Source organism: Lasioglossum baleicum, chromosome 12 (assembly GCF_051020765.1).
Source record: "Lasioglossum baleicum chromosome 12, iyLasBale1, whole genome shotgun sequence".
Lineage (NCBI taxonomy): Eukaryota > Metazoa > Arthropoda > Insecta > Hymenoptera > Halictidae > Lasioglossum > Lasioglossum baleicum.
Window position 1 is genome coordinate 11,513,062 of NC_134940.1, and position 14,411 is coordinate 11,527,472.

Sequence of the window (14,411 nt, forward strand, 5' to 3'; positions counted from 1 at the left end):
ACAGCCCGTGCAAATCCTCTTTCCTCGTTTCCACAAGTTTTTCAATTTTACGGCATTACAAAAATCCGCTCTCTTTCGAACGGCGAAACGAGAACGGCGGAAAGCCTTCGGTCACTGTTCCTATTCTCTGTTTAGCGATTTTCTCTTTTTTTTTTGTCCTGCTCTCCATCTCTTTCTCTCTGTTTGTGCGTGTCTTGAATACAATAACTGTAACAACTTGACGCGAGCTTTTAACGCTAACGCATGATAACGACGTTTCTCGGCTACCATACTTTTCCATTAGTAGGTCGCTGCGAAGCAAAATATTTGCCAACGTTTGCTATAGACGTATTCCATTTTATCCTCTCGATAAAAGTAATTTAACATGGGGGCGAGATCGATCGAGGGGTTGAAACGTATATTCCGGAGGGGAAAGCCGGCCTTTAACCCGCTAAACGAGCTATCTTTTTATTATAGCAGAAATTCCTCAGCGATCGGTTACAGGGTTTACGGACCTCTCCACGTAACTTGTCGCAAGATCGTCGATGCTATCTAATTTTTATTGCTACCAGGCACAGTGGATGTGCTTCGAACAATAGCTCGCATCCTCCGGAATCCTATTTCCATCGTTAAAATCAATAGGAACAGCTGCGTTTCGTCTCCTCCAATATTTAACACACGTTTCAACAGCCATTTATTATACATAGAACGAATTAGCCTGCGAACTGTTGTAATAATTTTCCAGCTGACATTATTTTTGTGTTTTTCTCATAGTACCGGGCGAGCATACTTGTTATTAAACGTTCGGTCTAGACTTGTGATGAATAGAATACGATGCAATCGAAAAAACAAAATTGTTCACCTTTTCACTTCGAAAGTCAAGGTCAATTTTGCGGCACCCTTCTTTCATCAATTTCCACCAAACCAAGGGTGTCGAATCTCGCTACATACATGTATAATTTCTATACACTCTGTACAATACGCTCGATTTTCAATAAACCGACTTTTACATGATCAATTAATATCTCTGTTAATTACTAGCCGATGTTTGATACTTTTTTACTTGGAAATTAATGCTCTTTCGGACTGCCGTGAAAAGATAGGACAGTCCACTGAAAAACACACGAGTCGACCTTTAAATCTGTTGGACGTCTTCCTTGGTGCCATGTAATAGGAATAATTTGTGCAACGCATAATTCAGAGGTTATTCGAGCTGATAAGATGCCCCGTATAAGACGATGCTGCTTATTGCAAAATGTGGATCAGGGAACGAAACGAGGCTCCCGTACTGCTGCAGGATGCCGCTCCAATAATTGCCAGCGGCGCGAGTGCCACCTAAGAAAATTGCAGTTTCGCATATACACGGGGAGGTGGATCTAATGAAAAGGGCAGCGACGCGAGGCAAAGCGGCGAATATTCCCGGGTACCTCCGCGACTTCTAGTTCGCTTGGCATCTGCTATTTATACATTTGTCCATTTTCGAACCGAGCGACGAAAATCGCAACGCGAGCGCGAAGACGAGACGCGATATCCGGCCCCAGTGTTCCCTTGTCTCGCGGATTGTCAATTCCTGACACGATGGAAGACGACGCTCGGAAAAATGATAGTACATACCCTTCTTCCCGACGGGATAGAGACGACCGCGATAAAACTAGCGCGAGAGAGTCGGAGAGGGAATCGGTTGAACGAAGAACATGCCACGGCTCGCGCAAACTTTTGCGAATGCTGATCCGTTCGTGTGACAGCGAATAAAAGTTCGCTGACAAGCGACGCGACGTTAAATGTCAGACCGGGACGGTTTCACTGCCGCGATTAAACGAACACCATTGTTGCTGGAGTTACTTTGTTCTTCCTACCTTTTTTTCGGCGTTTTTTCCCTTTTTTTTATATATATATGTGTGTGTATATTTGCGGCAAACGAGACGCGAGCGCGGCTTCCGGCCGACGTTTATCACCTCGAATTCCCCTGTCCCAGCGGAGATCCCATGAAACTCTGTGATGGCGTTGTTCGCGCTCGGAATTTATAGAACCACGCATGACAAGCTCATTTTATGCTTTATTATCCTTCGCCCGGCAATTTTTGATGCGCGACGTTGCAAATGCAGTGGGAATGCTCGCGGCCACTGTTGTTCCTCGACAAATTCTCTGGCTCTGCTTGCAGCAGCAGTTTTACAGAGCTGCGTGTAACAACAGTTCCATTTTGTTATTCTCCTTTTTGGATTTTTATGGACTTCGGCAGATGAGGTTTTAAATGGAAATATTTGAGAAGATTATTTATAGATCAACGTCGAACAACAGCTGTATCTTTTTTCTCGTTTTCGTTTGGAATTTTGTACTATATGCTGTGTAATTTTTCCCAGAATGTTTTAAACGTAGTGGGAATATTTAAGAAGATTATTTAGATCAGCGTCGAACAGTATTTTATTATTTTGTCTTCTTGTGGAATATCGTATTATTTTTCTTTGCATAATTTTGTGTATAACTGCAGAGCGTGTAAAACCAATTTTCTTCTTTTTTAATTTTTTAAGAGAAAGTTATTATCTTTTTGTTGAAGACGTATTTTAACTCTGGAGAAGGAACGTTCGATAGCCGCATGTAAATGCAGCCGCAGTATTACATTGAATTAGCGGCGAATTAATAGATCGTTATAGCGTGGCTCGAGTGCACTAATGCATTCTTGCGTCGATGCACCGTGTCACACCGAAGCCTTCGTGTTCACCGGTCGCATCTATTCACCGATGGACCAATTCATAGATTCCCGCGTTAATTTATCGCCGCTACGACGCACCAGCGCAACAGTGCACCGATGCACCGATGCACCGATGCACCGATACGTTAATGGATTATTGCACTCGTGTACTGTTACAACGGCGTGTCGTTTGCGCGAGTGCGCTGCTGCTCCCTGTCCTATCAATGCTCACCAATCTACCAACAGATTAATGCACTAATGCATTAATGCATTCGCGCCTCGATGCACTCGCGCAGCAAAGTATTATTATAACGAGACGCGCTAATTCGACGATAACGATCGATCTACAGATAAATTCTTGATACCTGCCAATTAATGGTGCATTATCCGTCCAATCTACTAGGCGATTACACCGATGCGCTTTTGCATACGTCGACGTCGTCGTCGATCGCTACACTGTTGTATGCACCGGCGTTTTAACGCAAGCGTTGAGCGACGCGCGCGTGCATTCACCAAATGCACTTCGATTAATACAGTCACTTTGCTTCATCGTATCCTTTTTCAACGAATTTTATTTTTTTATTTTTTCGGGTGGTAAAGCAATTTTTTAAATTGTGGATATCCATACTATAAAGCTCGTAAATATTTTAAAGTGCTTAAATGCAAAATAAAAATTGTCAACGTCGATTCTAGGAAACAGGAACTCAATAAAAATGAATTTCCTCTTTTAATAATTTTGAAAAGTCGAAAGTAAGTCTTTACAAGTCATTTTTATTATAAACGCATAGTCCACTAATAACTCATTCATGATTCTATACACACAGAATTTCAATTCGATAAAATTCAATAAAATACCAAAATTCATGAAGCAGTTTTTTAATAATATTTCGAGTACTAGAAAATTCCTAGAAAAATCGTAGCAGTGACGAGGCATTTAGTTGGACTGAATTTTTAACAAAGTTTCCATTTGCAACGAGAAGATGGAAGATTAAACGGACGCCTCGGCCGGAGATTAAATCGAAGGGTGTCAGAATATTCACGTTTGAAAAATCGAGGTCTCGCCCGACGATAAGCGCACGTGAACATGCGAGACACGTGCTCCCCTTTCCTCGTGCTCGGCACTCGAGCCTTGTATCTTATGCGGTATCGGAAGCGTCCGCTTCCTACAGAGCCACCCATGGAAACCATAAATTCGAGGCAAAGAAATATCCGGAAAAGTGAAGGGACACCGGAAGGAGTCCTGCCAGAACAATGGATAACAGTCTTTGGCCAGCGACCCACTCGAATCGCCTCTAAATCAACCCACCAACCCCCTGGAAACTTCGAAATAGACGCGATACTCGCGTGAACAGTCCTTCGCGCGATCTATCCTGTCATCCGCACGAGACCTTTAACCTAATGCACACACTACAGCAAACTCTCCAACAGACTGTAAGACGATTTTATATTATACACCGGCACGTTATTTTGCAATTTCTTTACCAGGAAACGACGGGAGCATTTGCAATGAAATTTTACGGACATTTTCATACATGTTTCGAGAATGTGTGCAAATTTTTTGGAGATGAAAAAGTCAAAATTGTGATTGCTTCAAACGCATAAGTACACAAGTGAGAAACAGCTGCTATTTTAGGCTTTGCGATTTTTTAATTGTAAAACTGCTGAGCCTTTTGTAATGAAATTTTACAGACATCTTTACATATGTTTGAACAATGTGTACAAATCTTTATATAACAAAGAAATTAAAATTGGGCTCGTTACAAACGATTAAATACAAACTTAGAAAAATTTAACGGAAACGATTAATATGATATTCCAAAAACCAATCATTTAGATCATTATGCAACATTAAAATAGCTGGAATTGATACCTAAACGGAGAAAGAATCTTTCCGGTAAGCAACCATAAATTGTCCATAATTTGTTCATTTTTCCAGAAGCTGTAAAGTTGAAAGAGAAACTACAAGAATATTCGCTTGAATTGCTAACATTGTGAGTTGCGAAGCTGCTTTTGAATAGTGCCGTATGTTTTTGAGTGGCACAAAGGGCAGCAGGCTGTGAATAATTTGCGCAACTGTGCACCGCGATAATTTATGCACTTATATCTGCAAGGATATAGCGGCCGGCTGTATGCTGATACGTATGCAGCTAGATATACAGTCACCGCGTTAATAGCACAAATTTTCCCCAAGACCACGAGTGGTCGAACCACAAACGGTCAGACCGCAAACGATTTGACAGCCATTCCGTTTAAATAAACAGCGAGGGCGCGTGTCACGTTTGTTGCGCGCGAACACGTTCCTAAACGCGTTCACGCGTTCCGTAATACCGCGAAATTCTTTGGACAGCCGAAAACCGAATATACAAAGCTTCGCGAGGGCGATAAAAAAATCCAACGACCACGAACGGTCCGTCAAAAATCACCGAGGAATTCCTGACGTGAATTATATCAGCCAATTAATCAGTCGCTCCACCTCCTAATCCACCGTCGACTATAATTATCACTTGCGATTCTATCAACGAAATTGAAATATCCATCTCGGTCTTAATCACGTAAAATACTATTTCTCAAATTGCAATTTTTAATACATTCATGCAATTTTTATTAGACATTGTGATTCGATCGAAATTGTATTTTTACTATGTAGACAATAAAAAGACTATGTTCACATTACTTTCACTAAAAAACATTATTGCATTTTGTGAATTTATGAAGTATGCGAGAAAATTGGAGTAAAATATTTTTTATTACATTCTCTTTCAGAAGCCTATAATCGCTCGTCATCTCCAGCATAAAGCCGACCTTCCGATTACTAAAAAATGAATCGTGTTCTCAGGGAAGTGTTCCGCGTGTTCTCGAGACAAATTAGAATTCCCTATCTGCAGGATCAGAGGAGGCGCTCGTCCTCCAGCTCGATATAATTCCCGCTAATCAGAATTCTAAAACGTCGAGACAGAAATATGGAAACACAGTTAGCGATTCTCTCGTGCCAGGTGGTCGATTAATCGCAAACAATCGTGGATCCATAAGAATGGCTTTATCGTTTCAGCGTGTTTGCTCTGCGTTTACCGGCGACCTTCTGGCAAATGAAAAGAATCGAGGAGAGAGAGAGAATAATTCTTACAAAGCCACGGACTACGATATTTGAGCGAGTGACTCACCTTTGTTTCACAGAACGTGCTCGCGAGTCCATCAATTCGCAAAACGACTGGAATACTTATGGAACTATTACCGATAACTTCCTGCGTCTATTTATTTTCCGCGTCGTCGGCGAACATTGCGAAATCGATTGTACAGGGCGCGTCGCGTAACTAATCATTCCGGGAGAGCACTGCTTACCTGGGAATGAATACTTTCCAATTTTTCAGAATCGTATTTCCTCGAGAAAGTGACAGTGTTTCGAAAGCTCTCCAAGACCTCGCGAAATTAATCTGACGTCGAGTGAAATGCGACCGTTCTCCTCGGAAAACGCCACTTGGAAATTACGTTCTACCCGTTCAGATTTTTCCAGAAGTTCTGCTTCGGAGTTTCTCCGTGACACGAAATTAAAAAGAAGACTTTCCGCGGAGAATTGTTGCTTGCGAGGTTGAATATTGGACCGGGAGAATTCTCGGTGAAATATATCAAATTGGACCGAGAACAATTTTTAAAGGATGTAATATATTTGGCTCCTATTTCTTACAACAGAACATTTTTATTTTTCATAAATATCCGCAGTCTAATAATAATTCACGACTTACATGTATTGGCGATGGTTCGGTCAATTTTTTGAGACGTTTTGAAGACCGAATGATTTTATAATAACCGACGATGTTTCATAAATTTTTTACTTGATCTGTATAATTGTGAAATCCTCAGTAAAATATAGAACCAGGTTATTATGATTAATTCGGGTGCGATTTTTGGCAGGTCGAATTTGGAAAAAATTCGATGTCGATCGAAAACGGCGAGCCACGAGCGCAAAAGTTGGCTCTGGTCGAAAATAAAACATTATATAATTGTTGACAACGACACCTTGAAGCATGCCGAGGCGTGAAACTTTTACGAGCGGCGATAATTAACGCGCGGAGAGACAACTGTTGGAGCTCGGCTCTCTCGAACCGCCGACTACGTTGAAAAAACAATTAAAAAAAGAAACCCCACGATAAACTTTCGCAAAAAACGCCTCATCCGACAAAACGAATAGACCAAATCTCGGAGTTAGCCCAACAGAGAAAATATTCTTCTCTCTCGTCAAAGGACATTAATTTCGACATGAAATATGCGAATGCACGAGCGTGCGTTTCACGATCTCAAAAGCGGTTCTCGTCGATAAATAATAATTATTTATCGTAGCCCGACTGTTCAAAATATACTGATAACACGAGCCTAATGGTTTACCGGCTCGCGGCTAATGTAAACTAATAAAAGTTTCGTTTACGGGCGAAGGTTTACGGCTGCGAACGTTTACCCCCGTTTAACCCTTTACGATCGACAAACTCCGTACGATGAACTATGCAGTTTTAATCAGAGTTCCGCTGATGCGGCCGCACACCGCCAGCAAACGATTCCGCTGTTTAACAGAAAACAATAAAACGATATGCGTCCGCCCCTAATCGGTTGATTTTCGAACGAACAGTGGAGAAAAATCCTTCGCCGGTTATTCGAGAAATAAAATTCTGTGAGAGAATTTTTACTGACTTTTCGTATGCAAAATATTTCGAAAGATTTAAACGCTGAGAGGGAATGTCTATTTCTGCAATTGTAATATTTTTCTAGGCATCGGGCAGTTGGTACAAACGAATGTAAACCTCCGTCAAACTACTTCAAACACTAAATTGCACTGTAACAGACCCTCAATAATTGTTCCTGCTAGAAATACGAAAAATCAACAATCCGAGCTAGAAATCCTCTATACAAATGAAGACAGACTTGAATCCAACTACTTTAAACATCAAATTGCACTGTAACAAACTCCTAATAATAATACTTGCTAAAAATTCACCAAACCAACCATACAAGCATGAAATCCTCTACACAAACGACTGCAAATCCCTTTCTCAAACTTCGTCAAACAAATGTGTGTGCGCGCAGAGCAAACCTCCAATCTACCAAATTCACACCATCCACGATCTGGGCATCCCTAGGCCCAGTGAAACGAAGGCAAACATCGTACAACGTTCTCCAACTCGAGGATCACTGATGTAGGAACAAAAATTGATGAGGAATCCGAAAGATTGATCAACGTAAAGCGACACTACTCACTTTTAATGGTCGGTAGGTTCAGTGTTAAACAAATTCTCACAATGCAAGCTTGCAACTAGCTCTACCAGCCAAGAATTCACATTCTCCACTATCCGTGCATTCCTAGACGCAGCGAAACGAAGTCAAACATCGACCAACCGATGCAAAAATGTGTAACGTTCTCCAATTTAAGCTGGACCACTGTAATATAGCGATAGAAATCGATGAGGAATCCTTGGGATCGATCAGCGACGGCTAGTTCCGGGACGAACGATCGTTCGTGGGGATTGCAAAGCGGCTCGGAACGACTCCTACCTTTCTCGGTTCGGGGGCGTAGATCCCTGGCAACGGCGCTAGCAGGTGCAGTCCGGGATTCGGTATGCCGGAAGCGGGATGTCCAGGCGGGATCGGCAGCGGCACCAGCTTCAGGCCCCAGGGTAGGTACCAGGGCGCCGTGTGGTGCATGATCGCGGCACGATCGTCGACGATTCCACTGTACGGCGAGAACAACGCGCCAGGATGCGTCACACCGGCCCGATTAAATGACACACTGGGTTTAGGTGAACTCTCTTCGGCTCCTACCCCCTCACAAATCAAACCGTTCCGAATGGTAACCGGAACGGAGAAACACGATCGGCCTCAAGGAGCGACTAGGATCGACACACGGGATTGAGGCACGAAATCGATACGGAAAAATCGGTGCCGAATCACCGGGGCATCTTATGCTCCGCGTGTGAATTCGCTTGACCTTGTCGACCTCTCCGTTAAAACCCTGTTCGGATCGCACAATGTATTCCGCGCTCGGTAGATCAAAGATCACACGCGCGAGCACTCGGCGCACACTGACGTCATCGTTGGAGTTTGATTTGGTTTGGTTTGGTTGATCGTTTCAGGTATCGTGTCTCTTTTGAGGACGTGCGTTGTGATTATTGTATCGTCGGTTTGTAGATCGCGGTCGTGCGAGGATCACGCGTTCGGAAACACACGACGTGCTCGAAGAGAGCGCGCGGCTACGACTGATCGCCGATCGAGCGTCGACGCGCGAGCACATGGCCGCGTATCCTCTACCCCCACCGTCGACGCACGATCGAGCTGCTTCTAGGCCGACAGACGTTCCCTCGCTGCTGCTGCTGCTACTCCTGCTACTCCTGTTCCTGCTGCCCACCACCCACAACCCCAACACACCCCCGCAAGCCGACACCGACGCAAACCGTTCGTACGCTTCACTTTGCCCGTCTGACTTCTACACCCTTACTTTTTCCCTCGTTTAATAGATACTCTACTGTTTTCCTGGTTACCTTCCCACGTCAGTGAAAGGGATGATTTCTGTCGTTGGAGTAGTTTCAGGTCAATAGGGCTTTCAGATGGAACGTTTCGTACCTCGGTTTGCGCAGTCCGCTGTACTTACTTAAGGTAAAATTTTTCCGTATTGCTTAAATTCGTCTAATGTATTTACAATTTTGTTTTTCACTTTTCTGCACTTATGACAAAAATTGAGCAGTTGCGATTTAAACCATGAAAAAATTTAGAACATCTGCGAACATCAATCATTACAGCATTATCTCTGCTCCTGTTTTAAAAAATAAGGTCTGCCCAGATTGAGGGATGAAATGCTCTAAACGAACAGGGTAGCAACCTCAAAAATTTTTATTTCGTTTGAGGTTGCCATCCTGTTCATAGTTTAGAGGATCTCATCTCTCAATTTGTGCAGATTTTATTTTTTCTGACTTCTAGATATACACGTCTACCAATCTAGCTTTTTAGATTTTTAAGGGATGCCCGCGTAAAAACAGACACAATTTTTCCGCGAGAGATGGCTCGCTTTTTCATTGATGGGATTTCGGCCGAGCTCGTTTGCGGCGCGTCGGCCACCGCCGACACTCCACCGATAAATATATGATTCGTCCAGGGAGATAGGGCGCAATATGGGATCTCGTTTGATAGTCTACGAGTATCCGTCGGCCGCGAAGTTAGATACAGTTAGATCCCCCCGGTGTATGCCCAATTTTAGATTGCACCCGTCGGACGGTTATTATATTTAACGAGAATGTAAATAATTCCCCGTTTTGCCCACCCCCTCTCTCTCTCTCTCTCTCTCTCCTCTCGCAGACCTTCGAAGCTACTTGCGAGAGTCGGATGGAAATTGTTGCTCAATTTAATCGTAAACATTCGAGCAGCGGCTGTACAATCGCGAAATAATTTCTCTATCGACACGTTTAACCGTGATTGTCTCATCGATCCTCCGTCGATTTCCTAATCTGTATAAGACGAGCAGAGATTGCAATTCGATACGCCAATAAAATTCTTTAAATATAATTAAACGTCTGTAATCTTATAAAAAAAATCATTGAGTATGGGAAAGTCTGCAGAAGCATCTCCAGTAAGAATCGATCGTGTAACTTCTACGGTTAAGACAGAAAAAATTCGCAAAATGGAAAATTTTACTCCTCCAAAATTAGATTTCTCAAAAATCAAGGGTGGTAGAGATAAACGATTTTCGAATTCGAGTTCGGTGCATTGAAATCTTCAAGGTTGTCGTTGAATAATGGAACAATTCTTCGACGAAGCAACTGGTGCGATTTCAGAGGCGTTATCGAATCGCCGGACGAAACCGGCGAAATAAAGTGTAACAGCGGTTATAAAAGCAAGTTTGGTAAACGACGGTGCTTCGAACGACGGTCGCAAACAGACGGCTATTGGAGAGGGCCACGACGCCATTAAAACCGAGCAGAAATGAGAGGCTTTGGTAAACAGCGGCGTTGCACCCGGCGAGCATGCACATCCGTGCAAATATTGATGGACAAACGTTCGTCTGTTCGCGACGGAGACGAATGCCGAATATTAATATTAATGCGGCGTCATTACACTTGCTGATCAGCCGTCCACCTAGCCCGGTTTTTCGCGGAGATGATCGGCTTTTCTGCTTTCTCCGAAACCGAGTCGAATTGCCCGCAGCACACTCGTCTCGAGCCGATCGCGTGAATTTGAATAATTTATTGCCCATCAGAATTTATTGCTTCCCTGTATCTGGCCGAACTTGTCGGAACATGTAAATATCGCCCGTTTCCTTTGCAGAACGATCTCTTCTTGCTGCTGGTTGACGTCTCTGGCGAATGGAACGATCTACATAAATCTGTGATTTTTCTGCGAAAATACATGCTGGATCTTAACAATTTTTGGGACCCGGCGAATTTTTCGAGACGCCGTAATTGATTTTGAGGAAATACCAGGAGGTAAAAAGGATTTGAACCAAATTTAAAAAATCGAGAATGAAACCGTGTGTCCACGCGAACTCGTGCATCTTGGAAACTTCGTGCTCTCGAACGGTCCACGAAGGTTCTATCAATCTTGTAGAACTTGTTCGCACGAGAACCAAGAGGGAAATCGTTAAAACGTGTCGTAGGAACCACCATTCCCAGTCCTCCGACCTCGAATCCACCTCGAGAACCAACCCTAGCCGAAAACTTATTCGCAAGTTTTGCGAAAAAATTCGATTCTGTGTCCGCTGTTCTTTGGTTTTCCTTTTTGTACACGTAGACCGATGGGATTACTTTTCGCGGCCCTTCTAAAATGGAAGGCTTCCCGTGTCAGCTTTGTGCGCGATACGTATCGCGTTTACAGGGATTGATTGCTGGCGGGGGTTTGCTCGTTCGACGACACAGGAACGCGCGACCCGACAGAGCTGGTTTCTTTTTACCGGCCCTTTGCCCGGCGTTTCGGTGTTTTATGGGTTGCCTTTGCGGTGGTGTCGATCCGCTCTTCGGATTTCGCCGATGGCGGACCTCCGGTTTGCATGGGGTAAGCCAATTTCATTCGCGAAACCTGCTGATTGTTCCCTGATACTTGAACGCATTGGCGTCGGCTCATTCATCAATTTATGTTATTTTAGTGCCACGACTTTTTAACCCGTTAATATGTCTAACTCTGAAAACATTTATTACAACATATCCGAAAGATAAATTGAACCATTTATAACGTTTTATCCATTTATTTTATGTTATCCAGATTGACAAGGGTATAGCCGGATGAGATAGTCAAAAATGCCCTTGAACCGAATTTTATCGACGATGTGCCATTCGATAGAGCACCAAGAAATAACATACTGTGCAAAATTTCAACCCTGTATCTCGATCGGGAGGGTAGTTATGGGGTAACATCGAAAAATCAGTTTTTGGCCTATTTTCCCTAGTTAATGACGTTTAGAAATTCTGAAAAAAAAATCTGACACATGTCAAGAACCCAAATACATACTTTGCAATTAGTTTCAGATTTTAAAAATGAAAATCGTGCTTGTAAAAAATCAAAAACCTCAAAAAAATCGAAAAAATGCAGATTTCACATGGAAGTTCTAGAGTGTCCACATTTATATTTTTACAGTAGCAGTATATTGTTATAAGTATTGTTCATGAATTTTTTCAGATTTTTCGGTTTGGTGCGCCGTTGTTAAAAAAAAAAATAAAAACCGATTTTTTCGACGTTTATTCCGCGAAGAACTAAGCTAACCTTAAAATTGTTACGTTCTATTTATTCTGTAAGTCTATCAGGCTCTGATAAACCTTGAGCATTCTACAGAAGTAATTAAACAATAAAATCAACTTAATTAATATTTCTACAGTATAAACATTACATCTAGAAATATCAATTACGTTTCCAACAAATTTTTTTCAGAATTTCTAAACGTCATTAACTAGGGAAAATAGGCCAAAAACTGATTTTTCGATTTTACCCCATAACTACCCTCCCGATCGAGATACAGGGTTGAAATTTTGCACGGTATGTTTTAACTTGGTGCTCTATCGAATGGCACATCGTCGATAAAATTCGGTTCAAGGGCATTTTTGACTATCTTATCCGGCTATACCCTTTGCATAAAGATCTGCGGTCTATTTGTCTACTGATGATAGTATGTTCAAAGAAGCAAAATTATGGGTTTCTAAATCCAGAAACCTAGTAAAATTTTGATTAATTTAAACAGATAGGTAGCAAAAATAATTCTGTCCGCGTTTTCGTGCGGCGGATGCGATCCCATCGCTAACGAGCGGTCGATAACGCGAGTATCGACGGGCAGACGGCTGGATTATCGACGCCGCGTCGCGAGATTTCCCAGTCATTGACACCGTGTGCGTTCTCGGCGACTCGTCACGCGAGTTTTTGCGCAACACCGACGACGTAACTCGACGTAACGCGCGCCGTTCGATATGGTGCACGCGCGCGAAATCGTGCCGCGAATCGAGAACGCCCCTTTTGCGGTACTCCGAAGGAAACCTTGAATTCCCTTGAAAATATCTCGGCCCGAGACTCTCGCGAAACTTTCCACAAGCTTAATGCTCCTTCTCTCCTTCTCTTCCCTTGGCCGAGACCCTCGGGGAATTATCGCTGTTATTGCAAATCTCCGCGCGGAAACTAATTTGCCAATTAGCGGTGCTGCTAGAGAACAACTGTATCGGACGTGTGTATAATGTAACACGTTCAACTTCTATTCGACTTCTTTTAGTTCTGTCACTCACCTGGGAACACTGTGAAGTACTTTAACCCTTAACGAGAACCCCACACCAGAGTCGCCAGATTACGATTCGTGCCCCCACTTTACGTCCGGTCACGTGACGCGTTTCGTCCGGCACTGGCAGAAAGAGGGTAACTTTTTCCCCTTAATTAATATAATAAATGGTTATTACTGGACTGCGGATCCTTATGCAAAATAACAATTGTCTGCAGCGATTAACCAAATGTTCCTTCTTTTCTAAATAATTTTGATAGATGAAAAATAATATATTTAAAATTTTTTAACTGTCCTACAATTTTCATGTGATTAATTCTCCTATAAATGTACTATAAAATCCGCGAGACTGCGAATGATCGCGACGCAAATATTTCAATATTAACCCCTCGCCGTACCTTTTTATTTACAGTTACAGCGATTAAAACGTCTTTATCCCCAAAAATGTCGTAGAAGGGATAAGAAAATTTATATTTTTTGTATGGCTCCATTTATTTTAATGCTTAAATATTGATTGCAAACGAATCAAATTTTATTTCATCTAAAAAGAAAGACAATATTCATATTTGTCAGACTTTCTTAAAACTTTCATGACGAGTCTGACTCGTTAAAATACGGCAAGGGTTTAGTATGCTAATCAAAGAACATTTCGCGTCTTATTAATTGTTCACAAGTGTTTCCAACAGTTTTGAGGAGTAATTTGCCCGCCTCGCGTTACACGAATGATTTCATAGATTGCGGAGAAATACGTTCGGCCTCGCGGTAAGGGCTGCGTTGGGCAGAGATAAAACCCGTGAATTTCGCGAAAGTAACCTTTTTTATTACACGGCCATTGTGGGGTTCGCGTGCCGATGCTCGGTATAAATGCACAAACATCCGCAGCGCGGTGATAAGCCGGTCTATTGTGAAACTCTTGGTCCGCGGATGCTAATGGGACGTCGATTAACGCATTCTCCTGGGCGAGAGCCGATAAACCACCGATGAACAGATAAGCATTCCTCTTTTGTTGTTGCGATGAATTAC

General features: G+C 42.7%; 1 protein-coding gene across 4 annotated transcripts in view; it reads right to left on the minus strand.

Annotated features, from left to right (window-relative positions):
• The window catches only part of LOC143214179 (pseudouridylate synthase RPUSD2), a 209,194-nt gene that overhangs the window by 154,581 nt on the left and 40,202 nt on the right, over positions 1-14,411 (minus strand). The window contains exon 1 of one of the 4 annotated variants that reach the window (XM_076434905.1): positions 8,207-9,585. The exons of the other annotated variants lie outside the window; for them this stretch is intronic. Within the exon in view, the coding sequence (XP_076291020.1) occupies positions 8,207-8,356 (150 nt within the window). The 5' untranslated portion in view covers positions 8,357-9,585. Of the gene's footprint in view, positions 1-8,206; positions 9,586-14,411 lie in introns of those variants that run through there. 4 annotated transcript variants of the gene reach the window in all.